General features: G+C 37.1%; 4 protein-coding genes across 4 annotated transcripts; all 4 read left to right on the top strand.

Annotated features, from left to right (window-relative positions):
* Positions 1-146: 146 nt before the first annotated feature.
* LOC127834342 (uncharacterized) lies at positions 147-1,918 on the top strand. The gene is made up of 3 exons (XM_052360098.1): positions 147-236; positions 685-717; positions 1,534-1,918. The coding sequence occupies exons 1-3, from the start codon at positions 185-187 to the stop codon at positions 1,800-1,802; spliced, it is 354 nt and encodes a 117-aa protein (XP_052216058.1). The 5' UTR covers positions 147-184; the 3' UTR covers positions 1,803-1,918.
* A 347-nt stretch (positions 1,919-2,265) lies between these two features.
* Positions 2,266-11,192, top strand: LOC127834341 (leucine-rich repeat-containing protein 15-like). Its single transcript, XM_052360097.1, has 2 exons — positions 2,266-2,755; positions 6,205-11,192. Exon 2 carries the CDS (start codon positions 6,259-6,261, stop codon positions 7,807-7,809), a length of 1,551 nt encoding a protein of 516 aa, XP_052216057.1. The 5' UTR covers positions 2,266-2,755; positions 6,205-6,258; the 3' UTR covers positions 7,810-11,192.
* A 3,789-nt stretch (positions 11,193-14,981) lies between these two features.
* LOC127835431 (uncharacterized) lies at positions 14,982-16,449 on the top strand. Its single transcript, XM_052361858.1, has 2 exons — positions 14,982-15,130; positions 15,258-16,449. The coding sequence occupies exons 1-2, from the start codon at positions 15,119-15,121 to the stop codon at positions 16,074-16,076; spliced, it is 831 nt and encodes a 276-aa protein (XP_052217818.1). The 5' UTR covers positions 14,982-15,118; the 3' UTR covers positions 16,077-16,449.
* Positions 16,450-24,653: 8,204 nt separating this feature from the next.
* Positions 24,654-25,868, top strand: LOC127833320 (BTB/POZ domain-containing protein KCTD7-like). Its single transcript, XM_052358500.1, has 2 exons — positions 24,654-24,708; positions 24,896-25,868. The coding sequence occupies exons 1-2, from the start codon at positions 24,697-24,699 to the stop codon at positions 25,361-25,363; spliced, it is 480 nt and encodes a 159-aa protein (XP_052214460.1). The 5' UTR covers positions 24,654-24,696; the 3' UTR covers positions 25,364-25,868.
* Positions 25,869-26,394: the final 526 nt, after the last annotated feature.

The raw sequence follows: 26,394 nt of genomic DNA, 5'->3' as shown, positions 1-26,394 counted from the left end.
CGGATATTTGTATCTAAACACGAGTGTATACAATACAATTGTAAATATGTTAACGACAAAAATGAATAAAGCTTTATATTGTAAATCAAATTGACCAACATGTGAATCGGGCAATTGGATGAAAATATTTTACGAGTATAATTACAAATTCATACTTGACATCTACTCCTATTCCAGCAGTGCCATGAATCCATCAGGCATAATCGTGTTTGCGAGTGTTCTATGTCTCACATACGGTAAGATGTTTTATATTAACCCATTTATGCCTAGTGGACTCTCCCATCCTTCTAAATTGGATCAATTTATATCCAAAATTAGGGATGTCTAGTATATTTATTTTTATATTTAGAATATTTATTACAGAAATTCCTTTAAGCAAACAGCGCAGACCCAGATGAGACGCCGCATCATGCGGCGTCTCATCTCGGTAAACGCTGTTTGCCAATGCCTTTTTTCTAGACGCTCGGCATAAATGGGTTAACGATGCGTTTCCTTTACACAATACCTAGTTTTTTTTCTACTTATTATTAGCCTTTAAAAAATTATACTATTTTGAGATTCGGTTTGCCCATTAAAAAGTAAATAAGCAAATATAATCTATAAATTATTTTCTCTTACCACATTTGCCTATCATTATTACACATTGTAACATATCTAATAATACTCTATCATTGTTCGCTTCAGGTTATTACATCGAGCTGCGAAATGACAGAGATGGTAAGTGGCACTCAATTGGTCATTGTCGGCTCGGGTACTTCTTAACATACATTGTAGCAAACTGTAGAGTTTCGGGGTGCGAAAAATAAACTAAAAAGTACCTCGGAGTATGACCTAGTGTCTTTAAGCGTGTTTTCCATACACATGGTAGATTGTAGTAAACTTACAAGTACCCGGGGTGTTTGTAATTAGTACCTGAGCCGACAATGACCATTCGAGTGAAAAAGACATGATGTAACGACGCATATGCACGTCGAAACATCTACGTGAGCAAATGGGTGTATTCGCTTTGATAAGTCAATTCTGCGACGCGCGGCACATGTTGATTTTTTTGTGCAGAATTATGCGTTTTAACGCATATATATATCTTACTTTTATAATCACCGATAGAGACTTTAAAGGCGGTACAGTATAACATGGTAAGCATGCCTGTTATTCGCTGTACTGAACATTAAGAACTGTATCAGGCTGATGTTTACACTGTTTTTGTGCATTACACTGCCTTAACCACGAGCCGCGAGCTCGAATGCGTTGAAGTATCTTAACGTTAGCCTGTAAAACACCTCGCCCTTTTTGCCAAATAGTTTACCGGCGTTTATACGATGAACCCTCCGAAGCCCCCACCCCAACCCCCACCCACGCTTGTGGCAAATATAAATCGAGCAAAGTAAAATGCTTTATGATATATAAAGAAACCCACAACAGTAGGTATTCAGCCCATGACCTCCCGATCGCTAGGCGGAAACCATATCCATTACGCCTATCGACCGGGAGGTCATAGGCCAGATCCTTGCTACATGCCCCTTGTATCAACAGTGTGTGCCGGCGCCCCAACATGCCCTCCCCCACCCTCTCACGATTGTACCACGAGCTACCAGCACAAGTACGTGAATGGCGTCAGGTGCGACTGGGGCTGCAAGCACTGGTGCTGCTCGGACGTGCATACGCTGCAGGCCACGTGCCCGGAAACGAGCCCTAGCAATCCTTATTGCGTCAGTACCCACATCGTACGCTACACGATCAACGGTCGCGAGTGCCCCGTCTACTGCGGCTGCATCCCCGACTGTAGAGTCCTCACTTGTTAAATAGTGGCGGGATTAGGTCAAACGGTGTATTTCTTACTTATACGACATTTTTATCACAATACTATGCGTGTTTAAAATCGTATTATTGAGTATAGAATAAATATGGAACACAAGAACTGAGTCTATACCTGATGTATGTTCACCTTACTTTTTTTTACCTTTCTGGTATAAACTATTTGTATCACCGACGATCCTGAGCACACGAAGTTTTCTCAGAATTAAAAAGTTATTTTGTGATTGATTTTTTAATTGAAAACATCGGAAACGGTAAAAAACCGTCTGTTAATAAATAACTTATTGGGTTGCAAAAGCTTTGTCATGGAATGTAAAAGTAAATGAAATAGTAATTTAACTCTTTCAGTGCTGGAACCGTGTTTTGAAGGCCTTTGCAAACAGTTTGGATCCAGATGAGACGCCACAGAACGTGGCGTCTCATCTGGATCCAAACTGTTTGCTTTTCTGATAGTATTCTTTGAAACAATCGAAGAAAATGATAATTTTAGAAATTCAGCAGACGACATTTTAGCAGACGACAAATTTCCCAGCATGCAAAGGGTTTAATCAATGTGAACAACACCTTTGCGTCACGATTTATGAAGTGACAACATTCTATGTTTTGTTAAAGAATACATTACTTTCAAAGTAATGAATCTAAGGAGCCGCAAACAAAAAATGTTTATTTCAAATAGTATACAGCCTAGTGAATATGAACTTGTTCCTGGTATTTTGAAATGAACTAATTATAACATCGAACTGGTCTTTTGGACAAACATTTTTTATATCTTGCGCATATTTCAAAAACGAAATTGTATCGTATTGCGCATGTGTTACACCTTTCATAGAATGATTACCTCACATGTGCACCAATAGCTAATGCGGGGAGAAAACTTGTTAACACGAATAGTCATGGAGTGCGCTCCCTGTTTATACTGTTTATAAAATGGCGGATTAAGGTAAACATGTATTTCTTGTATTCTTAAATTAGATCGTTTTAACGGTTTTGTGATCTTTTATTGTATGTATTGATGATTTAGTTAACTAATTTTTTGAACGAATGAAAAAACAACAACAGATAAATCTTCTTTCGTAAAAGTAATTGTAGAACCTTGGTGGTTTACCTGTGTTGTTAGTAACTTATATATGGATGTTTTATTGTTGGTTTCACGTGATCACGTATTTACATGTCTTATATATATTCAATTTGCATGAAGTTTTCATTGCTATATAACGTTACGCGAGCGTTTTATAAAAATTATTTGCAGAACGCATGTTAAATCTAAATATAGTTGCAATACGGCTAAATATAGTTGCAACTGGCTTAAGTGTATTAAACTGCAGTCAAATACGTCTAACATAAAGTATTATCAGTTGAAGTAGAGTTCAAGGTTGTTTTGTTGATTTTACAACACTACACTTGCACTGGCCTTTAATATCTGAAACTCCAGTTATTATTTAAGAAATAGTAAACTCCACTTAGGTCCCTATGGCATTATAGTGACCAGCCAGGCAGCCCCAAACCGTATATGGTACGAAGCCGTAGGCCATTCGCCTATAAAGTAACATCTAACTTCATAAATGTACGTGCTCATTGCATCTAACTAAGTAGAACTACTTATAAATTATAAATGAACGTGTTTATAGTTACTCATAAAGTTTATTGATATATAATAGCCTAATATCTATCTCTTTTTTGTGTGTCATTTGTTTCTCTCTAAAGTAAAATAAAAACTGCTTATTAATTACTTTTTGGCTGCTTAGTCTGGCGAAGAGATTGTTTACATTTAACCATGGTATGACCGTATCATGTTTACTACGTTGAAGTGCTTGTTAACCCATTTATGCCTAGTAGACTCTCCCATCCTTCTAAATTGGATCTAAATTAGGGATTTCTAGTATATTTATTTCCAAATTTAGAATATTTCTTACAGAAATTCATTTTAGCAAACAGCGCAGACCCTGGTGAGACGCCGCATCATGCGGCGTCTCATCTGGGTCTACGCTGTTTGCCAAGGTCTTTTTAAAGGTGTTAATGAATCGAATAATTCACTACACACTCGGGCGTGGAGGCTTTGCAAACAAGGTCGTAATCGAGGACATTTAATCTGCAATATCGATCGCCAACACCCCGGACATGGTTGGGCTTTTTGTGCAGTACTATATCATTTAATTAAATCATCATTCAGCGTTATAAGCTTATTTATGCAGTTGGATGAGAAATTCATTGTTTAATACATACTTTCGTTTCTCTTTCCGTTCTATTGTATCATGTGAAAAAACGTCTGTAACGAGTATTTTTTAGTAGTTTTCGGTTTGTAATCAATATCTTAAGAAGCAAAAAACGAAAGACAGTTGAATGGTTCTATATTTATTTAACAGCATAGAACATGCATACATGAATAACGCGGTGACAGCCAATTTCAGAAAATATTAGAAAAAAGCTGTGTATGTTTATTTAGTTAAAATGTTGAAAATACCCCTAGACATATCCTCTAGTCATAAGATCAATACCAAAAAGTCATGTGTTTCACTAACATCACTAAAAATGAAGGTTTTATGTGGGCCAAAAAATAATGATGTTTTAAAAAAAGTAATTAAGCGAATGTGATTAAATAAAGCAGACAATATCTTAACACTAAAAAGTTAATTAAGTGAATATGATGGAATTTAACAAAATGTTTACAAATTAACCTGGATAAATGTACACTAACAACATGCCCATTCCGACACTGAAGCAAATTGAATACGGCTATGTGCAAACAGCGAAAAAAAAACAAAAGAACAGCCTGCGAGTAACTCGCAGACTGTTCAGTTTTTATGCTATTTGCTGCTCATCAGTACCTAAGGGTTGGACATGAAGCATTTTAATCTTGAATCCAGTATGAAAGGTCTTTAATTTAATTTGATTTAAAAGAGACTCCAAATGCGTCAAAGTGCGTCTCTGAGTGGAAACGGGTTAACGCCTTACGCCCACTGATTTAACCCATTTATGCCTAGCGTCTAGAAAAAAGGCATTGGCAAACAGCGTAGACCCAGATGAGACGCCGCATGATGCGGCGTCTCACCAGGGTCTGCGCTGTTTGCTTAAAGTAATTTCTGTAAGAAATATTCTAAATATAGAAATAAATATACTAGACATCCCTAATTTTTGAAATAAATTGATCCAATTTAGAAGGATGGGAGAGTCCACTAGGCATAAATGGGTTAAACAGCGCACCGGTACATGCCCGCGGCAGTCAGATCACTTGTTACTTACGATACATAAACCACTTATATCTCTGGCCTTAATACGTGGACGCATGACTAAGTAACAAAATCCAATACTTGCGTTCTCTTGGTAACGATGGTGAATATTTATTATACAGGTCTTATATAGGTATTTCTATTTATGCTGCTCCGCAGTGGATGGTGTATTGATTTCCGGCGGCAGTCGCTAGCCACCTGTGTTAATGTCATGACCCACGCCTTGTCGACGTGACAGGGAGTGACTAATTGTATGTGACGATGTTAAACGGGTTAATAACAACGATAAAATCGTTAACGCTTAAAAGATGACTGTGCACAAATAGTTGGCGTTTACACTGTTTGTCCATTCGTCATTGAGCCGATCAGTTAGTCAGAAGTCGTTTCTAATGTAAATTTAAGTTTTATTCTCACGACCGTCTTCTTCTTTCAAAAAATGCATCATAGTTAAATGCCCGGCTTGAGCCCGGCAACATGACTAGTGTGGGGATTGAAGTGTAATTCTTTCTGTGACCATTCGCTCCCAACGTCTGAATCAAGTAGGGCATAACTCAGTTGCGGACAGAAGTGTGTTCACTGATAGCTGGTAAACAAGCTATCACAGGAAAAGTGTAGGTTCGTTAACTGACCGTCGTGATATGATTGAAATACTGATGAAACAGTTGAAACAATTCCAACACAACGAGCAAACGAACAAATCTCCATAAAAAGGCATTTCAATCGTCATCGACAGCTCATGAATTCACAGTCGCTGAAGCGTCCGAATATTTACGACATCCGAATAAACATGTTATATACCAAACCGAACAAAGTCATGGAATTGTGACGGACCTTAGAATGTAAAACTTTTATGCATGCATGCATGATTTATTATGAAATGTGAATTATTTACTTGCATTGTGTGGAAACTTAACGTTCCAGTATATTTCAAATAGAGCATTATTTTTATCTGTGACTGGCAATGCGTCATCACCGCGTGCATTATTGATGCTCGATTCAGTCGGTGTTCTAATAGTTCTATTGATTTACTCCAAGCATTTCATTATTTGCACAATTCTGTTTCACGCGCGTTTGTTTAGTGTGTTTTGTTTATATTAATACCTGACAGAAGAGTTGGGAGCTTTTTTTGTATAGTTTATTTAGGTATTATTTATCGTTTCAGAAAGAACGCTCAACGAGTTTCGGACAAAAAGTTGACGCATCAACATCCACAGCCATGGATTGGAAAACATATACTGGTGGTTACGTGGTGGTTCTATTATTAACAGTTTCGTATAGTGGTGTTTCAAGCTGTCCCTCAGGGTGCAATTGCAAAGGAGATAACGTGTCGTGTACGAATATCACAGAATTCCCCAGCTTGAGCACGAGAAATACCACAAAACTTCTGAGCATATCACAACACGCCCTTCAGACTTTGAAGAAAGGCGATTTTGCGGGTTTTATTGTTTTAGAACATCTAGAAATCATCAACGGAACGCTGATGTCAATAGAGCCGGGAGCGTTTGATGACGTCAGAAGTACATTGATGAAATTGACAATCGTTCTAAATAAAATGACTAAAATTAGTCCAGGCGTGTTTAATAATATGAGTAATCTTCATAATCTCATCTTAAGAAGCGACGGTCTACAGACAATCGACAACGGCACATTCGCGAATCTCACGAAATTAGACACAATAGATCTTGGATTTAACAATATCACCCACATCGACAACGCGTCGTTTGTGAACACGCCCGCCATCCAGACGTTGAAATTAACGTCAAACTTTTTGAGATCGATACCATACCCAGCGTTGCAGCCGTTGACGTCGCTCACGCATTTGTACCTAACGCAGAACCATATCTCCCAGCTGATTGACGAGGTGCCAATGAATCTCAACTCCTTGGAAGTTCTCACACTTGACAGCAATTACAACCTAGATTTAATTGGAGCATTTCCGCGCGTCGGCACTAAATTAACTGAGCTGAATCTCGGATTCACTAACATCCGAAATATGGACCATGCGACGTGGACCAACGCTGGTGGACTTCAGCACTTAACCCTGAACGGTATTCATAGCAAAAATTTTATGTCGGGAATGTTCGCGGGGTTAGGCGATGTCAGAATATTGCTCGCCATGAACATGCACAATCTGGATACTATTGGTCCCGACGCTTTTCACGGACTCAACAATCTGAATAGTGTAGATCTGAGTTATTGCAGCTCGTTGAACTATATCGACGAAACCGCCTTTATGTCTGTGAAGAATCTTACACATTTGTTCCTGTACAACTCCGCCGTGTCCTACATTCCCGAGCGTCTTGTGGACTGGAAAAAGCTCACCGCCGTTAACGTAACGAACGTTCCACTTAACTGCGATTGCAACGTCAAGTGGATGTTAAACGCTGAAAATTTCGGCGACAAAACGGATATAAAGAACGAGTTCTGGAGTCTAAAATGCGCCACGCCCAGTAATCTCAACGGAGTCAGAGTTTCGAATCTCAAACCCGAGCAGCTCATGTGCGAAACACTCGATGACCACAAATCCCGGCTGGTGACCGGCATTGTTGTTGCACTAGTGTGCCTGGTTGTGGTGATAGCGGTGGCGCTGATCTTCGGGAACCGGAAGCGGATTAGCACGTGGTGTCACCAGTACTTCCAGTACCGTCGCTATAGAAACGACCTGATATTCACGGTGGACAATGATCTTGCCGAGCTGGACGATGCAGCGGATTCGAGACAGCTCCGAGAAATCAAGCTGGAGACACGGCCCTTAGATTCACTATAATATGTTGTAATAAGGCTTTTTTCGGTTAAAATTTAATTTGAAGCTTCTTCTGAGTTAAAAAAAATCTACTAACCAGACTGGAAACAAATCCATTATCACTCTGGGAAAACGAGGTGTAATGCATGTGCGTAAAGTGTCTTCACCGATAAGCATAAGCCTGTACAGTATAAGCACCTGCAATAAGTCCCATTTTACCATAGTGAGGCTCATTTTTTTGCACGTGAGAACGTCTCTCCGTTGTTTCATCCGAAAATCTACTAGGCAGAGGACGCTAAACAAAGGATGAATTTGGTGTGGTCTAAGTTAAAAGTGTTACATGCCTATGAAAATATAAGTTGAGAGCGGTGACTTTTGTGTTAAAAACCCACATCGGAGATGCCTTTATTGGATTCAACCTAATGATCTGTGTAAATGCTGTAGAAAATCTCAGTGCAAAGCCTTAATAGATCTGAGATTTTAAATTGGAGCCATGACCATGAGGTTGGGCATTATTTATTTTCTTTCATAATTGAAATGTGTTCAACTGACACTGGAGCGCAATAAAATGTTATCATCTTGTGTGCACATTAACTCCGGTTTGCTAATTTTTAATCTCATTGGTCGAAACTAAAATAGTTTGGTAGTTATAACGGCGAACACTTCAATGAGTGTACTGAGTGAGCGCTGCGACGTTTTGTTGATGTATTCATTTTTATTCTATTTGGGATTTTTTTTCAATTATATTATTGTATGCCGTTTTCAAGAGATGTTTACTACTAAAGGTTGTAATCGAGCGAACTAATCAGAAATACATTTCATTGGGGGAACGGTCATTCATTATATGATTAATTATATCATGGGGGAAAATGCAGTTTATAAAATCGAATCAGTGGTGTATGCTAGATGATATTCAAATGATGTCACCAAGTGTGCATTACGGACAGCTAATGCAGCATGGGTACGTATTTCTAAAGCAAAATAGTAAATCTTTAGGACCTTGTTTATATGAATACATTTCCTAAGATGTCGGCTAGTACATGTAAAGGGGTATTAAGCTCTAAATCAGCATGTATAAAACAAGTGAATATTACTAAAAAGTATTATTTTCGCCCTTTGAAAACATTAAATGTATGATCTGAAATTTTCACTTTATAGTATAACGTCTCTTTTATGGGTCTTGGTGTCGAGGGGCTATATTAATGTATATTTTACACTACTGTTTTGTATTTTTAGCGTGTATTGTTATGTTGTTAATTGATGTATATTGTTCTAAATTGGTATTGATGTTGATGGTATTTTACGCAGCAGTGGTGCATTTTTAGCGTTTACTTTTCTTTTTTACTTGATAAATGTTGTTTTAAATTGACATATATTGAATTGTTTTATAATCAACGCACTATCATTAATTCCAAATATATTACTACTAGACTCTCCAACCCGGAGTATGGTTCTGTATTGTTAACAATCAAATACGTGTATGTGTATTCTGTGCTCGCAGTTGTACAATGATTTCCTTTGATGATTGCAACACAAATTCGTGCCTTACTTTTACAAAGCGTGATTTTAGTAACTTGAATACAAATTAGGTTACTGCATAATAGGTTCGATGTTAGCAACAATCATCATCTTGAGGAAGATAAGATGTCGAGTAAAACTAAGTTCCATTTGGTAACTATTGTAACCTTTTCATTTCACATATTTCATACGAATTCGTTAGTTTACTCAATATGTATATTTAAGCCTTTGCCAGTATAGCTACTGTTTAGGCTTTAGTATCTTTAACTTCTAAGTAATAAGAAATACTAATTAGTCGACATGCATGAGTCCATTGACGTTATTTTTTTATATAGAACTCGATTAAAACAAACAAGACAAAACAATTAAAAACCACGTCTTTTTAGTTCTTGTAAAACGTCTAATCGAATCAAGCTAGTAAAAGCCCTGTATTGTATACGGAACATATTTAGAGATATGAACATGCGAACTCCCCACAAATCAAGCATAGTAAAAACATATCTGTAAGACGCAGTGTTTATATGAATTTCACTAAAAAACACGTGCTTATAATTTTAACAATGTTTTGATTCATTTTTCGACCTGAAAATGTGTTCTTATCGATATTTGTTGTTATTATATATATATATTGTCTACTTTCATTACGTGTTCGGATTTAGGGACCAAATTTGTGTAGAGGTCAAGTTTAGCAAACAAATTATAATCTCATTTGTCTATGAACCATTTAAAGGACTTACCTTTACAGTTGTCGAAGTTACTCATTTACTTTTGGTTCACCTGAAAACAAAATTTACAAGGTGAGCTTTTGTGATACCCTATGCCCGGCGTGAGTTGTCGTTTGGTGCGTGGAGTGCGTCTTCAACGTTAAGCTCGTTAAATCTCTAGAGGGTACACTTTTTAACTAATCAAAAGTATTTAAGAATGTTTAGCTTGACAAGGTCAAGGCCAAAGATAACATTCGCCAAAAAACTAGGCCTTTTTGGTTATATATTAGTAAAAACTTGTTACCACACTAGAAGCAATTTTTATGACTCAATCCCGACGAAACCCTGCCAGAATGTTTATCTTGACACTATCTAGACCGAGCTTGAATCTGAGTGACATGCGTCTATATACTAGGGTACCTCTATAGAAGCCACATTTATAATATTTTAACTAGATAATAATGCTTATCCTAAAATATCTTGGTCGAGTTCGATTCTTGGTCATGTGCGTCTAACATATAGGTCACCAAGTTGCTTCTTAGAAAAACCTTGTTATCATTGTAGATGCCACATTTATTGCACACTATTGATTACAGTTTGGCAGAATGTTATCTTGACAATATCTAGGCCTTGTTCCAATCGAGATCTTGTTATATATAAACTCACTTTAAAGGTTTGATATGCTCCTACGAATCTCACTATTGATATGTATTGATAACAATGTAGTCTGTAGAAGCCGAACTATGTCATGCTTGACTGCCGTCGTTTCCAATGGCTACAAGACCGTGCTCATATTCTGTATTTATGTTGTCATATTTGTCTACCTTTTAATATGTACTTTGGCTGGTATGTGAAAGTGACTCGTTCTACTTTATTCGACCCCTAAAAGGTGTAAAAAATTGAGGTTTACATGTTCAACCGGCCATGCGTCAGTACTATCGTATGTTCCGAAATGTCACTGGTATGAATTATTTTTATAGTTTATTAAGTACGACCTTTTAATATGTGTTGTACCAACTTTTTATGAATAGGTTTAATGCTATTTTAACTGTCATATTTGGTTTTCATATGTCATGGTATTGTCACCGATTTATGTGTATTTTTCTTGTTTATTGTATGGTAAACCATTTAAATTATGGTATTTTCTTCATCAATCGTACAGTCAAATAATCTGTTTTAAATGTATGTGGGCGTTTAATGTCTTCCTTGAATGTTTCGTTGACGTATGAGATATACATGTTCTTTGAGTCGAGCGGACGAACATTTAGATGAATGGAACTGTTTTCGACACATAGTTGTCTTTTAAAAGATATACTAACATTCAAAATTAATATTCAATATATTTTGATCGTCATTTCAACAAAATGTTTATAGTTAAATGAACAACGTATTAAACAGCATTACAATACCAACATACTACTTGTAAACGGACTCGTTTAGCGTGTATGAAATAAATCTAATGACGCACACTCAAAATGAAAATACAGTTTCGCGTATGAATGATTATCATTTGAAAATGATATAAATGTAATTATTAAGCGTAGCAAATGCGAATTGAATGAATCATTCTCAATGTTTCTACTTTTTTCCGTAAAGTTAATTACTACACGTGGATCAGATAAGTGACAAATGCATACACACACATTGAAGTCCGTAAAGCCGCGTAGTTTAGACGACACTGGTGCGAGTCCCATTGCGGACAAACGTTTTGTACGACTTTTTTTGTTATATTTTATGATTGTAAATATAATGGAGCACTACAGTGCCGATGTTCAATTTTAGCAATGTTAAGGTATTTACAAACACATAAGAAATGCTTAGTCGGCGATTAAGTCCCTTTAAATAAACAAAACCATCAAAACACATCACGTTTAAACCAACGGAAACATTTTCCCATAACGAATCGGCTTGATGAAAAGCTTATTTAAATATGGTAAATGTCATCCAAACAGTTACATGCAAATCATTAATAAACTTTTGTGTCATTTTATCAGATAAGCAACTTATTTACAAACAAACGACAAATATTCAACTAGTCCGGTCATAATATGAACAAATACCACTCCGACCAACACACCATTTCTAAAAAAGGTATTTCAAATGATGATGGTGAGTAGAAGGTCCTGTATAAAATATCGAAAGTTTACAAAAATAGGACCTCTTGAATGATGGCGTCCAAGCTGGCGGCCAAAACCTATTTATGATGATAACTATGTGACTATCCACTCAAATAGGATGAGTTTGATTTCTCAGGTTTCTGGGGGCGAAGAGAACACGTTAACCCATTTATGCCTAGCGTCTAGAAAAAAGGCCTTGGCAAACAGCTGATCTGGGACTATTTGTTTATTGACAATTGCCTACACAGCCAGCTTATAGTCGAACTGAGTCAGAAAGATCCCGAGAAACGTTAGACAGCATGTGATTAGGTATAGGTTGGACTACGTAAGTCTGTCATGAACTAATAAAAGTTTCATACATGAACAACGAGCCATCAAGATAGCGACTGGAATATGTTTTTTCTACGTAGCTATCTCTTGATATAGGTTTCTTTAAACTCAACACAGCGGTTATCCCCCCACAGCTACCGACGATAACCACTGGCATCACAAGAAAATCCTCCTAGATCTGGAATGATTTTTTTATGTTGAAGTACCGGTATTATATCATGAAAAGTAGTATCATTTTCTGTTATACTTTGAAAAAAGTGTTTACTTTTACGTTAATAATAAAAAATACGGTACTTTATTAAAAATAGAAAAAAATACAATAGGATTGTAATTGTACCAAGAGGCTCGCTTATTATCACGTGGTTGGTTAAAACGGCAGGGATTTGATGTCGAGCTATGCTCGGAACAAGTCAAATCTCTGCGCGGAGGTTGAGATTTCTTGTGATAATTTTATGAAGCGGGAAAACTGACTGCCAATAGAATTGCCCAAATTTTCATGTTTTAGGAATGCAAACAATAATTTGATGTATTTATGAACGGTTTTTATGATTGTATGTTACAATAAGAATGATATATTTATTCATCTTACCAATGTACTATGTTCTTAAGCCAACGAAACTGTCGATTTCAATGGTATAATTCCTTGCCATTAATTAAGGATCACGTTTAACAAAACGTTTATTCCTACCAATGAAGCTGAAGTTAACATCTCACTTTGTTAACATTTGTAATTAGCAAAAAAAACGTGTTTTTTCCGTTCCATTTATTTGATTGTTTATGTAAATATGTGTGTTATGGTCGAGGGCATCCCACTCCACACCCCACAGAGTTTTCAAGCGACGTATGCATAGTATAACACATTTTATACATTTTACCATCGACAGTTTTTACATTACAGTATACACCATATTTGTGAAACAAATAATTTACAATACATGACTTCTTAAGTCCCCAATCACAACTACTGCAAAAATAGCATTTGTTTCCTTTCTTTACTTTGTCATCAATCATTAAAATCGTTACTTTTATAAGTATATAATGATATAATTAAATAAATGTATAAGTACATTAAAATGCAAGGACATGTATTATTTTGGTGCTTAAATAGTGGGTATGGTTTCGTTCATTTAACAATTACAAATACACGTTTTTATCAATACAAATAATAAGTTTAATGGTCATTTGTATTCCCATGCCCCAGTATAAAAGGCGGCATATTTAGAAACTTCGAATATTCATAAAGTTGAACTTTTCATGTTGTTTAATGATCTTAGCATAAATACACAAGTTTCAAAACAAATGATTGGTATAATATATGGCTGAACAAGACCAGATCTAAATACATTGGACTGGCGTAAAATATATCTCGTATAATCTTGCTGTAATTTCGGACAACGTTAACTATTTTTTTTTTGTTAATGTGCCTGACAATTTATAAATCAATGTACCATTATGTTGTTTTAAGGTTATTTTCAATTACGAAATAATGGTGTGGTATATGATCTATTATTCATGGTTCAGATCATAATTATATTAAGTCTCAAACAAAACATGGGCTATGTAGTCCGAACAATATGGTGTTTAAGAATCCTCGTTAATGGCCAGATAGTGAAAGTCAGGGACCGGTGGTAGTATATTTAGGACAATACAGACATCAACATGAATTTCACATATGATCATCTCTTTAAAGACATTTCTTGTATCTGATCATAGCGTATGCTTTATTGCTGTTTTCTTGTATGGCGTGCGTATTTGACCATATTGGATTTGAATATAGTGTCCTAAAGCTCAACGAATGACACTTGCTCATGAATTAACCCATTTATGCCTAGCGTCTAGAAAAAAGGCCTTGGCAAACAGGGTAGACCCAGATAAGACGCCGCACGATGCGGCGTCTCTTCAGGATCTGCGCTGTTTGCTTCAAGGAATTTCTGTAAGAAATAGTATAAATATTGAAATTAATATACTAGACAGCCCTTATTTTGGAAATAAATTATCCAATTTAGAAAGATGGGAGAGTCCACTAGAGTAACGCTATAGAAACAAAACCGTAACATTGCAGTAAACAAATCGTAATGAAACTGTGAGCATATACACAAATGCCAGGTTAACGTCACAGTTGCCTATTGCAGAATGCAACTATTTACAACGCATTGTTTATAACTTTATCTTAATGTGCTTGTAAAGAAAAGATGATGTATGTTGATGTATTAATAAAACGGATTAAACGTATCACATTTTTTTTTTCTAAAAGAAGACACGAGAAAAATAACAGTTAACTGGTAACTAAGTTTTTAACCCTCAAATTTTTATTTGTATGTTATGATTATTACTACGTACTTTTTGAAATAATATGCATACGTGTTTGTGTTTTATGCACAACGTTGTCCGTATGTATCATCTAAAATAATTTATGATAAATACCTTCATAACTACTTCTTTATTTACATATAACCACTCTGAATCAGCAGACGATTCATTCATAAATCGTCGGATGTATCACTATTGTTACGGAGGAAGTCGATGTGTCACGATTGTGTTTGATATATGTCTGTCATATGACCGGAAAAGTTAAAAGGTAAAATTAGATGTTGTGTATAAACACAGAACATTACAGATCTGCTGTATATTAGAGGTGTGTTGACGAACAGTAAGCTATCGACAATGGCCGCAGAGGTAAGTTTATTATCTTATTCATTGAGCTTATGAACCTCTATACCTGTTTCGTACATGCCGGTACATTTTGATTGTTTTTTCTTAGCTTTTGACAGACCGCCGATTTTTAATTTTTATTCTTATTTAGTTTCCAAACGTTATTGAGCTAAACGTTGGCGGTATGCTGTATACGACAACGTTGTCGACGCTTCGCACATATGAAGACAGCATGTTGGCCGCCATGTTTAGCGGACGTCACGTGATTCACCGAGACAAAGACGGTCGCTTCATGATCGACTGCGACGGCAAAATATTTTGTCATATCCTGGAATTCCTGCGCTTCGGAACGCTGCCACCTAGCGACGTTTCTGAAGCAGTGCACAGACATGCGGAATACTTCGGACTTAATGAGCTTTCGTCAAAGCTGCTCGACTATAAAAACGTGAGGATTGCCTGTGAATTTACTGCCATTAAAGCTCGCAATCCGTTCTTTTTGATGGTTATCAGCAAGATTATCGACTTGTTAAAGCCTGTAATGTACGCACATATCGCGAAAACAATAATTATAATTTTAAACGTCTCCGAAAGGAAAACAACCCTAGTCTATACTCTTAAGGGACTTACCAGAAGCGGTTATGCATTCCTTTACAGATATAATGGGACGGTGGTTAACCAGGAAGAAATAATACCAGATGTAAAATGTCTAAGATTAAAATTATTTACAGATGAATGCAATTTCGAAACTATTAACATCGCTGAACTATTGTTTGTAGTGACACACTTTCTACAGGAACATGGGTACGGGAAACGTGTTGGATATAGCTTACACCCATACCCCAAAAATCAATCCATCTACAGCAGCTCTGCTAAAGATATAGGATACATACAAATATCCAAGGACCATGTTAGTTCTAACATAGTTTTGAATATTTCTTCTCCGTCGAGTATGGAAGCTGAAAGCCTGTAAACTACCTGCTTACTTTTATAGCAAATGCGTGTATAACTTTTGTAATTCACTCATATTCCGATGACACTTTTCCTAAATACCTGCCCGTGTAACTCTGTGAAAGGGCGAGAGACACGTCAATACTTCTAATTACTGGACAGTTAACGTTGTGTGCGTGTGGTGACTGACGGGCGTTCGTTTCGTAGGCCTATACTTGACCTACACATACCAAAGTATTCTGACTTACACGAGTTTGTTTTTTAGTTGTATGGTTTCTTATCATTTGTGTTGCATTATTTACAATGCGCATGCTGTTCTTCATAATATCTTTGCTCTAATGACAATACAAAGTTTGCAAGCATTATCTTGTACAACCAAAATTGTACATACGTTTTCTTTTGTCAAACGGCATATGATTTGATCGCAGCATAAAACTTCCATCTCGTTTTGTTGATAAATTTGTAATCGGCGTTACTTCGTGTTTGTTCTCACAGATTATCATATGATGTTTGGAACTCACTCTTCTTGTCTACTGTATCTGCTTCGATACTCTCGCTGACTGGATACGCATTATGTGCTGATACTCTGCTTTGTCAATCCGCTGCTCGATACTCACTCCGCTTCATATTCCTTCTTCCGCGATACTCACTCGGGTGTGGTATTCTTCTCCGATACTCACTCTGGTTTAATTCTTAATCTGCGTTGATACTCATTCTACTTTGAAACTCACTCTGGATTAATACCCATACTGCTTTGATACTAAGTCAGGTTTAAACTCACTCTGCTTTGGTAATCTCTCTGGATTAATATTCACTCTGATTTGATACTCACTCTGATTTGATACTCACTCTGATTTGATACTCACTCCTTTTTGATTCTCACTCTGCGTTGATATTCACTCTGCGTTGATATTCACTCTGCGTTGATACTCACTCAGCGTTGATATACACTCTGCGTTGATATTCACTCTGCTTTGATACTCACTCTGCGTTGATATTCACTCTGCTTTGATACTCACTCTTCGTTGATATTCACTCTGCTTTGATACTCACTCTGCGTTGATATTCACTCTGCGTTGATATTCACTCTGCGTTGATATTCACTCTGCGTTGATATTCACTCTGCTTTGATACTCACTCTTCGTTGATACTCACTCTGCTTTGATACTCACTCTGCGTTGATATTCACTCTGCTTAGATACTCACTCTGCTTTGATACTCGCTCTGCTTTAATACTCACTCTGCTTTGATACTCACTCTGCTTTGATACTCACTCTGCTTTGATACTCATTCTGCTCTGATACTCACTCTGTTCTGATACTCACTCTGCTTTGATACTCGCTCTGCTTTGATACTCACTATGCTTTGATACCCACTCTGCGTTTATACACACTCTGTTTCGATATTCACTCTGCTTTGATATTCACTCTGCGTTGACATTCACTCTGCTTTGATACTCACTCTGCTTTGATACTCACTCTGCGTTGATGCTCACTCAGCTTTGATACTCACTCTACTTTGATACTCACTCTGCGCTGATATTCACTCTGCTTTGATACTCACTCTGCGTTCATACTCGCTCTGCTTTAATACTCACTCTGCTTTGATACTTACTCTGCTTTTATACTCACTCTGCGTTGAAATTCACTCTGCTTTGATACTCACTCTGCGTTAATATTCACTCTGCTTTGATACCCACTCTGCTTTAATACTCACTCTGCGTTGATATTCACTCTGCGTTGATACCCACTCTGCGTTTATACTCACTCTGCTTTGATACTCACTCTGGTTTGCTACTAACTCTGCTTTGATACTCACTCTGCTTTGATACTCACTCTACTTTGATACTCACTCTGCTTTGGTACTCACTATGCTTTGATACTCACTCTGGTTTGATACTCACTCTGCTTTGATACTCACTCTGCTTTAATACTCACTATGTTTTGATAAAAACTCTGCCTTGTTAGCATTCCGCTTTGATATTCACTATGCTTAAATACTACTTCTGGTTTGATACTAACGCGCTTTTATACTCAATCTGTATTCAGATGAAAAGTTTCAAACTGGATTCCCCCTAAGGCAGCACGCATGAAATACGTGACACTGTGTTCTAAACCTAAAAGATGCAATAATACACTCAAATAACAACATTAAATTGCTGCAAATATGTTGCATTATTCAGCGTATTGTTGGAACGATGTAAAACTGTTTTCACACTTTTCCTGTGCGACCTAGTATCACAGTACTTAATGCACAATCTTATTCTAGTATCAGGAAACTGCTCTCGTTGCAAACGAAACTGGGAGAAAACGATCGTAAACAAAAAATTCACGATTATTCACCACCTCACCAATTAACTCACCAAGAAAACGAATATAAATCTGAATACATCGCCAACTGTTTCACAGGACTTAAGTATCGATATCACAGCATTGGCCTTATTCCTCCGTACAAACAAATATTCTAACACGAGCATACCCCCTTGATAATACTCAGTAACTGAGCACGATAAGACGAGTCCCTAATGTCAGCGCCACATTTAAAACAAAGTTACTTTAAAATACATGTGATAAGTTAAATATTAGGCCGCACGTGTGAATCATGAACGAAAAAATATATATGTCATATATGCACGACGAGCCATCAAGATTGCGGATATTATATGTTTTTTTCTACGTAGTTGTCTAAGGTGGGGTTTGTCATAGATTTCTAATGACATTTATAGGTCACAATACACTAAATGATCGCTTCATGTAGGGCTGTACTCTCTAAAAAAATATCATAGTTGACAGGAAGGCATGTTTTACACTTTTTACCATTATTTGGGTGTTATCTTGCAGAGATAATGGTAGGGCATGAATAGGTGTTCACTACTGAATCCCTGAAATATGATACACGTGAAGACTATAGTAAACCATTGCACTAGAAAAGGTTACATTCCACTAAGAAACGGCCGAAAAAAAAAGTTGCAAAAACAGTCGATTTTGATTTGTGTCAAGTTCTTTCTTGCTTTGTACATGACATATCTTTTTTATTGCATAAATCGATTCCGCTTAGAATGGCCTTTAAGAAAAGGTATGTTATGGGGGTCTCTATGTGCAAAATGTTGCATTTATTTTCGCTCAAAGTTGTCGCTTTTACATTGAATTATATAGGGAAACTATTTAGTGTATTATGACCTATATGCATCGGAAAAACAAACTGCCAACTGCCAAACGCATTGCACAAGTTATCATGTTTTATGGAATGCAAATTTGCAACAACGTTTTAATGTTTTTTATGAACGATTTTAACAATTGTATGTTACAAATAGCATGATTTATTTTTTCGTCTTACCCGACTTCTGTTGTAAAGCAAACGATAGTGTCAATGTTAAGGGGTGTTGCGGCAGTTTATTTATCAGAGGATATATTTATAGCAACACCGATGATGCTATTATCACAACTCAGTATTTTTGTTATCACAATCATCAGAAATTAACGAGTTGGTTCATAATATAATTGTCAGTAGTACGATCCAAGGTGGTGTCGACTTTTTTATTACTTTTTTTTACTTTCCTCAATTCCATTATTGTTTTACACGGGGGCTCTTTAGTCCTGTTGTTAACATTTATCAATAAAGCATTTAATCACAAACTTCAAAACATGCCGAAATCTGTGAACAAGTACATGTAAGTTATTAATGATTAAGGTCGAGTTTGATACTGTATGGTATTATGTTTGTGATTAAATATGGTCTTTTATTAATGTCTTTTAGTTAGCTGTTGCGATCCCAGTTAAGATTGTAAACAATTTCTAATGTTTTTGCATATTTCTAACAATCTATGTACCGTTACTTGGGTTTTGCCTTATTGCTGAATTTTATGAAATTTGACGTTGACGGTAGGACTAGTAAAAACAAAACAAATTATTCATATTTATAAGGAATAATGTCCATTTATTTTTTAATACAAAACGGGTAAGGTTGTTCGCTTCCTCGTATCAAGGGACGCTAACAGGTTGCTAACGCCGAGGTTCTTCGAATTTGCACACGTGACATTTTCTGGAATGCTACTTCCTTTTCCGTCGAGACGAAATTCAGTTCAGACAAACTTTAAAGCTTTTGTATAAAATCGCATTTAATCTCAGTCAGCATGAGAGGTAGAGGCGCGCGATGAAAGGCGGGGACGCAGAAGGGGCCGAGGTCGGTAAGCCCAGATGAAGGGGATAAAGGTAAACAAATAATCGATTTTGAGCAATTGCTTAGAGAGGCCGAGAACGGTGGTTCAAGCGGTTCAAATGGTTCAAGCACTGGTATCGTTCCTCGTGAACCCCTTCCTGTTAGTGTACCCACTTTTAGTTTGCAGCAACCGAGCCAGTCAACAATGTCCGCCGCGTCGAACATCACAACAGCGAGTGCGGCCATGCCAAACATCCGGATAGTTTCGGATGACGTAGCGGCCCACATTCCCGATCAGTTAAAACAACAAATCGGGCGTGGTGAATTTGTCAATTTCGCGTTATTGTTAAAAGGGTCCGTAGAGCTCAAAAGTCATCTGTCAGGGGCAACATTTTCAGTTTCAGCGGGCGGCCGCCTGGTGGCGAAACAAACATAATGCAAAGACACGATTGGTTCGATCGAGAAATGGTCAGACGCATTCATTATCTTCATATCTGTGTATTTATCGTTTGATCATAACAAATCAAAAACACAAGAATTGCTGAAATATTTTTGGACCATAAGAGAGGCCGCGTAACGCCAGGGTGGATCGGCTTGGCGCACCTATGACGAGCAGTTCAGGCTCCGTCAGAGCATCTCACCCTCACCTTGGTTTGAGATAAATAATGACCTTTGGTGGCGCTGTATGCTCGTACAAACCGGAAACGCGCGCACATCGGGAACGTTTCTACGCCCCTCACGCGACCAGTACACGTGTTATTATTTAAATCAGGGAACTTGCCGCCTGGTGAACTGCCGTTTTCCTCACAATTGCTCGCGTTGTCGGGGTAACCATCCAGCAATAAACTGTCAGAGCGTAGCGGAAGCCTCGGGAGTCGTCCAGCGCGCAAACACACCGAGGTTTGATTCTCCATTTCTGGTCAGAAATAACCCAAATTCACACAGGTTCGGACAGCGTCAATTCGGACAAAACCGAGGCAATTTTAGTCGATACACGCAGTAACTGTCAAAACAAAAACATTATAGACATCGCTCCGTCGCCGGTTAAATTATACGCTTTACAAACATTTTTACGAGGGTATGATAATGCGGATGCAAGGTTGCTTTTTTTATGGCTTCAAATACGGTTTTTCACTTCAATATCACGGACCGCGACAAACACGCGTCGCAAAAAATTTAAAATCGGCTTACGAACACCCAGAGGTAATTTCTGAAAAACATTTCGAAAGAACTGTTGGAGGGGCGAGTTGCAGGCCCTTTCTCTTCACAACCGTTCAACGAATTCATAGTATCGCCAATAGGTCTAGTTCCAAAAAAGGACCCCGGGGAGTATCGCAAGATACATCACATGTCTTACCCAGAAGGGGAATCCGTCTTTGCAGCAAAAAAGTATGGAAGCGTCGACGTACATAAAATAACGATTATTTGGTATAAAGATGTTTTTAACCAGGTTTTCCGAAGGAAAAAACTGGTTATTAGATTAGCGAATGCGGGCGGGTTGGCGGGCGGGCGGAACAAGCTTGTCCGGGCCATAACTATGTCGTTCATTGTCAGATTTTAAAATCATTTAGCACATTTGTTCACCATCATTGGACGGTGTGTCGCGCGAAAGAATTACATCAATATCTCCAAGGTCAAGGTCACACTTTGAGTTCAAAGGTCAAAAATGGCCATAAATGAGCTTGTCCGGGCAATAACTATGTAATTGATCGTCAGATTTTAAAATCATTTGGGACATTTGTTCACCATCATTGGACGGTGTGTCGGGCGAAATAATTAGGTCGATATCTCCAAGGTCAAGGTCACACTTTGAGTTCAAAGGTCAAAAATGGCCATAAATGAGCTTGTCCGGGCCATAACTATGTCATTGATTGTCAGATTTTAAAATTTGGCATATATTTTCACTATCATTGTACGGTGTGTCGCGCGAAAGAACTACGTAGATATTTTCAAGGTCAATGTCGCCACGACTAAAAATAGATTGATTTTGAAACAAGCCCTTTATCAGACTTTTTTTATATATTGAAAACCTGGTTTTGTGACAATTTAGTCCCTTGTTATTTTTTTAGCTTTATTTATTCATTCTGTGTTTATTTATCCTTTAAAGGTAGATGGCATTCCTGGTCCGTGTGTGTTTTCATTGCTCTTCGAGTCATGGATTTCTAAATCAAAGGAAATACAAGTGAGTTTTTAAAAAACAGTTTTGGTGATTAGGGGGCACTTAAGAACATAATGTCATATGAGAATTTGGTTATTATCACAAATGTCTTCAATATTGAGCAAACAATATTGCTGCAACTGAAAGAATTTCATTGACAATTGAAACACATGTAAATATGTGGATATGTGTACCAACTGCTTTTAGATGAATCTGTTATAACACAAAAACATATTTTACATTTCAGATGGAGATTCCCAATTGCGCTATTTGTGACCTGCCTTTGGATGGAGCATCAACTTACTGTAAAACTTGGATAAAAACGAGCTACAAGTGTAAACCAAGCCAGGCCCTGTTTAAGAAGAAAAGAATGTAACGTTTATGTTAGTGAAGGGTGTGTAGTACATACGGAGTGCCGTAGACAATACATTCATACACGAAATGTAAAACAACAAGATCCAACTAATAATAAGACTTCTGCATCAACAAGGTCCTCCTATTTATTTGATTTTTAGAACAAATGTCTGTTTTGTGGGAAAGATGCCAAAATCACAAACAAAAAAGAAGCATTGATGTTTATGCTGTTCGCACTATTGACTTTCAAAATAAAATAAAGGAAAAATGTGCTGAAAGAGATGATGAGTGGTCACAGGAAATACTCCACAGAATTGCATCAGTGATTGACCTACCTGTAGCAGATGCATTGTATCATCAAAACTGTAATGTAAATTTTAGAACTAACCGCGCTATTCCTAAACGTTTTGCAGATTGTGACGCAAGTCCAAGTAAAAAGTTTGTAGGTAGACCAGACTGTGTAGATACGGATTAGGGTTTTAAAACAGTTGTTTTCTTTATAGAGGAAAATGTTGGATGTGTATTTTCCCTTGGTGATCTTGTTAGCGTTATGGAAGAGCAATGTGGAGAAAGAACCTATTCAAGTAAACATTTAAAGAAGAAATAAATTGACCATTTTGGGGAAAGGCTATCAATAAATACTATAACTGGAAAAGATGACACTTTTAACGCTTAAACAAACTGCAGCTGAAATGTTATATGAAACAGCAAAATCAGGATCCCAAGTTTCAGAGCAGGCGAAATGACAAAAGGTGCTTATGGCTGCAGCTAAAATTATCAAAGATGACATTGATCTTGTACAACCAAACAAGAAATTTTATCCAACATTTTCAGCTATAGCTTCTTCTGAAGAAAACACGAATTTTGTTTCGGCAAGTCTCCGCCTTTTCCTGAGTACAATGTTATGTGGAAAAGAAGTAAAGATGAAGTTATCGTCAATAGGACAAGCTGTAATGCAGGTATGTAGACCACGGACTATTATTGTTCCTTTACAATTAGGATTAGCAGTTCAACTGCACCATCATTTCTTTTCACGGTACTTGGTCGACCTATTGTATAATCTTGGAGTTTGTGCATCATATTCTGAAGTAAAAAAATTTGAATCCTCTGCGGCAGCCTCTATTACTACGAGCATACCAACGTACTTTCCTGGGAAATTCCTCCAATTTGTTGCAGATAATGTGGACCATAACACAGCAACATATGATGGCAGTGGTACTTTTCACGGGATGGGTATCATAGCCTGCACCACGCCAGGCTCAAAGCTGTGTATGTCGATTCCAAGATCAGATATAACTTTAGAAGAATTAAAGAGGCTGGGAAAAATTGACATAAAATAGTTCCTGAAAATAATGAACTTGAAAAAAATGCAAATTCAGGACTTAGAAACTCTCGAATTAAAAAGTGCCAGTCATGATCATCATGGACAATTTGATGCATTTTTAAAAGTTATTTGGACATGAAACCATCAAGACGTACTTGGTCTGGTTTTATGCACTTGTTTGACCGACCTGGAAATTGCACATACCCCAGGAAAGCAAGTATCACTTTCCTGCCTATGATTGACATGGGTGCAAATGATGTATCATCCATACATTCTACTTTACATTTCGTCACAGATCAAGCTCATAGGTTGTTCATTAATCGACACATAACGATAATGCGTAAATGAATAAGAATTTTATACATGAATTAAAATACTTGTAGAATAAGAACCTGTTTCAGCCTTACTCTGTATTTGCGTTGAAAAGGACTAAAGTATACCGATTAATTGCCCGTTCAGTCTGTATCAACATATCGAGTATCGGTTTCTAATAATCAATATGCCTGTGAAGCATACACCGATTGACGTACAATGATTTTGCTTTAGTAGTTTTTACATTTATTAATGGATTGTAATTTTAACAGTACTTTGTTAAATAAGGAGTGTTTACGAACAAGACTAATTCATTTTGATCATCAGCAAGCGACAATGGCCACAGAGGTTTGTGTTGTTTCTCTTTCGTTTGTATGTATTGAATATATTAGATTTGTGTACATGATTTAAACATATTCGTGGAATAAGACTCTTTTTTTTTCAAAGTTTGCGCGGGCTTGTCTTATAAACGTTTATCCGTCTATCAACACGTGTCGTCTGTCTTTTTGTTTTGATGTAATTTTGTTGTCTTTAGTTTCCAGATGTTATTGAGCTAAACGTTGGTGGTAAGCTGTATACGACAATGTTATCAACGCTTTGCAAATATGAAGACAGCATGTTGGCCGCCATGTTTAGCGGACGTCACGTGATTCACCGAGATAAAGATTGTCGCTACATGATCGACTGCGACGGAAGTTCATTTGGTCATATACTGGAGTTCCTGCGCTTCGGAACGCTGCCACCTAGCGACGTCTCTGAAGCAGTGCACAGATATGCGGAATACTTTGGACTAAAAGAGTTGTCGTCTAAACTGCTCGACTATAAACAAGTGAGGATTGCTTTTGAAGTAAATGCCATTAATGTTCGCAATCCGTTATTTTTGACTGTTATCAACAAGGTTATTGACTTGCTCAAGCCTGTAAAGTATGGGCATATCGCGAATACAATAATTGTGATTGTACACGTCTCTGAAAGGCATACAACCATAAGTCGGACAACCTAAGCTGGTATACGTCAAAACGGTTTTCGTTACGAGGTGTTGGTTGACAAGGAAGACCAGACACAATGTCTTCGATTAAATTTGTTTACAGATGAATTCAATTTCGGTACTACTGACATTGCTGAACTATTGTTTGTAGTGACCCACTATCTACAGGAACATGGATACGGAAAACGTATTGGATATAGCTGCCTCCCACTTTGGTCCTTACCTTTTCAATCCTTCAACATTTCTTCAGATATTGGATACATACAAATATACAAAGACTATGTTGATTCTAAAATAGATTTGAATCTTGTGGAAAATACACAAAATAGTTGTTGGCAAATGCATTTTAACTAATGCGATCTTATCAGAAACGGTTGAAAAAACTTTTGCAAAGTGCCTAAAACATTGTGATAAGTAATGGATACGTCCGTACTTAAAATAATTCGACAGTTAGCGTTGGGATTATAAAAGGTTATTTTATTTTTTAGGCTTACAGCCGACCTACACGGTCTGAAGTGTTTTGCCTTACGCAAGATATTCTATTTTCATGGTTTATTTTTAATTTATTTTTAGTTGCATGGTTTCTAATATACATGCTGCTATTTTTCACATCTATGTTCTATGGACATAATACGGTAACCAAGCAAAATCTTTAACAGCCAAAAGTGCACATATATGTTCTTATGTCAGAACAGCAAAGGATCGCCAAATATAACATCTATCTCGCTTTGTTGATGCATCTGTGATCGACGTTACTTCTGTATTGTTCTCCCAGATAATCATCTGTAATTTAGAACTCTATCTGGTTTGAAAGTCGCTTTGATTTCGATATATTTTAATACATAATCTTATTTGGCACTCACTCAGCTTGATACTCGCTCTTCTGTGATTGTAACTCTGGTTTGACACTCACTTTGAATTGGCAATCGATCTGATTTGATACTCACTCTACCATGATAAGCATCCTTTTTTTGGTACTCACTCGGCTTGATTCTAACTCTGGTTTGACACTCACTTTGAATTGACAGTCAATCTGATTTGATACT

The sequence above is a fragment of the Dreissena polymorpha genome, chromosome 6 (genome assembly GCF_020536995.1).
Source record: "Dreissena polymorpha isolate Duluth1 chromosome 6, UMN_Dpol_1.0, whole genome shotgun sequence".
Classification (NCBI taxonomy): domain Eukaryota; kingdom Metazoa; phylum Mollusca; class Bivalvia; order Myida; family Dreissenidae; genus Dreissena; species Dreissena polymorpha.
This window is presented reverse-complemented; position numbering and strand designations above follow the sequence as displayed.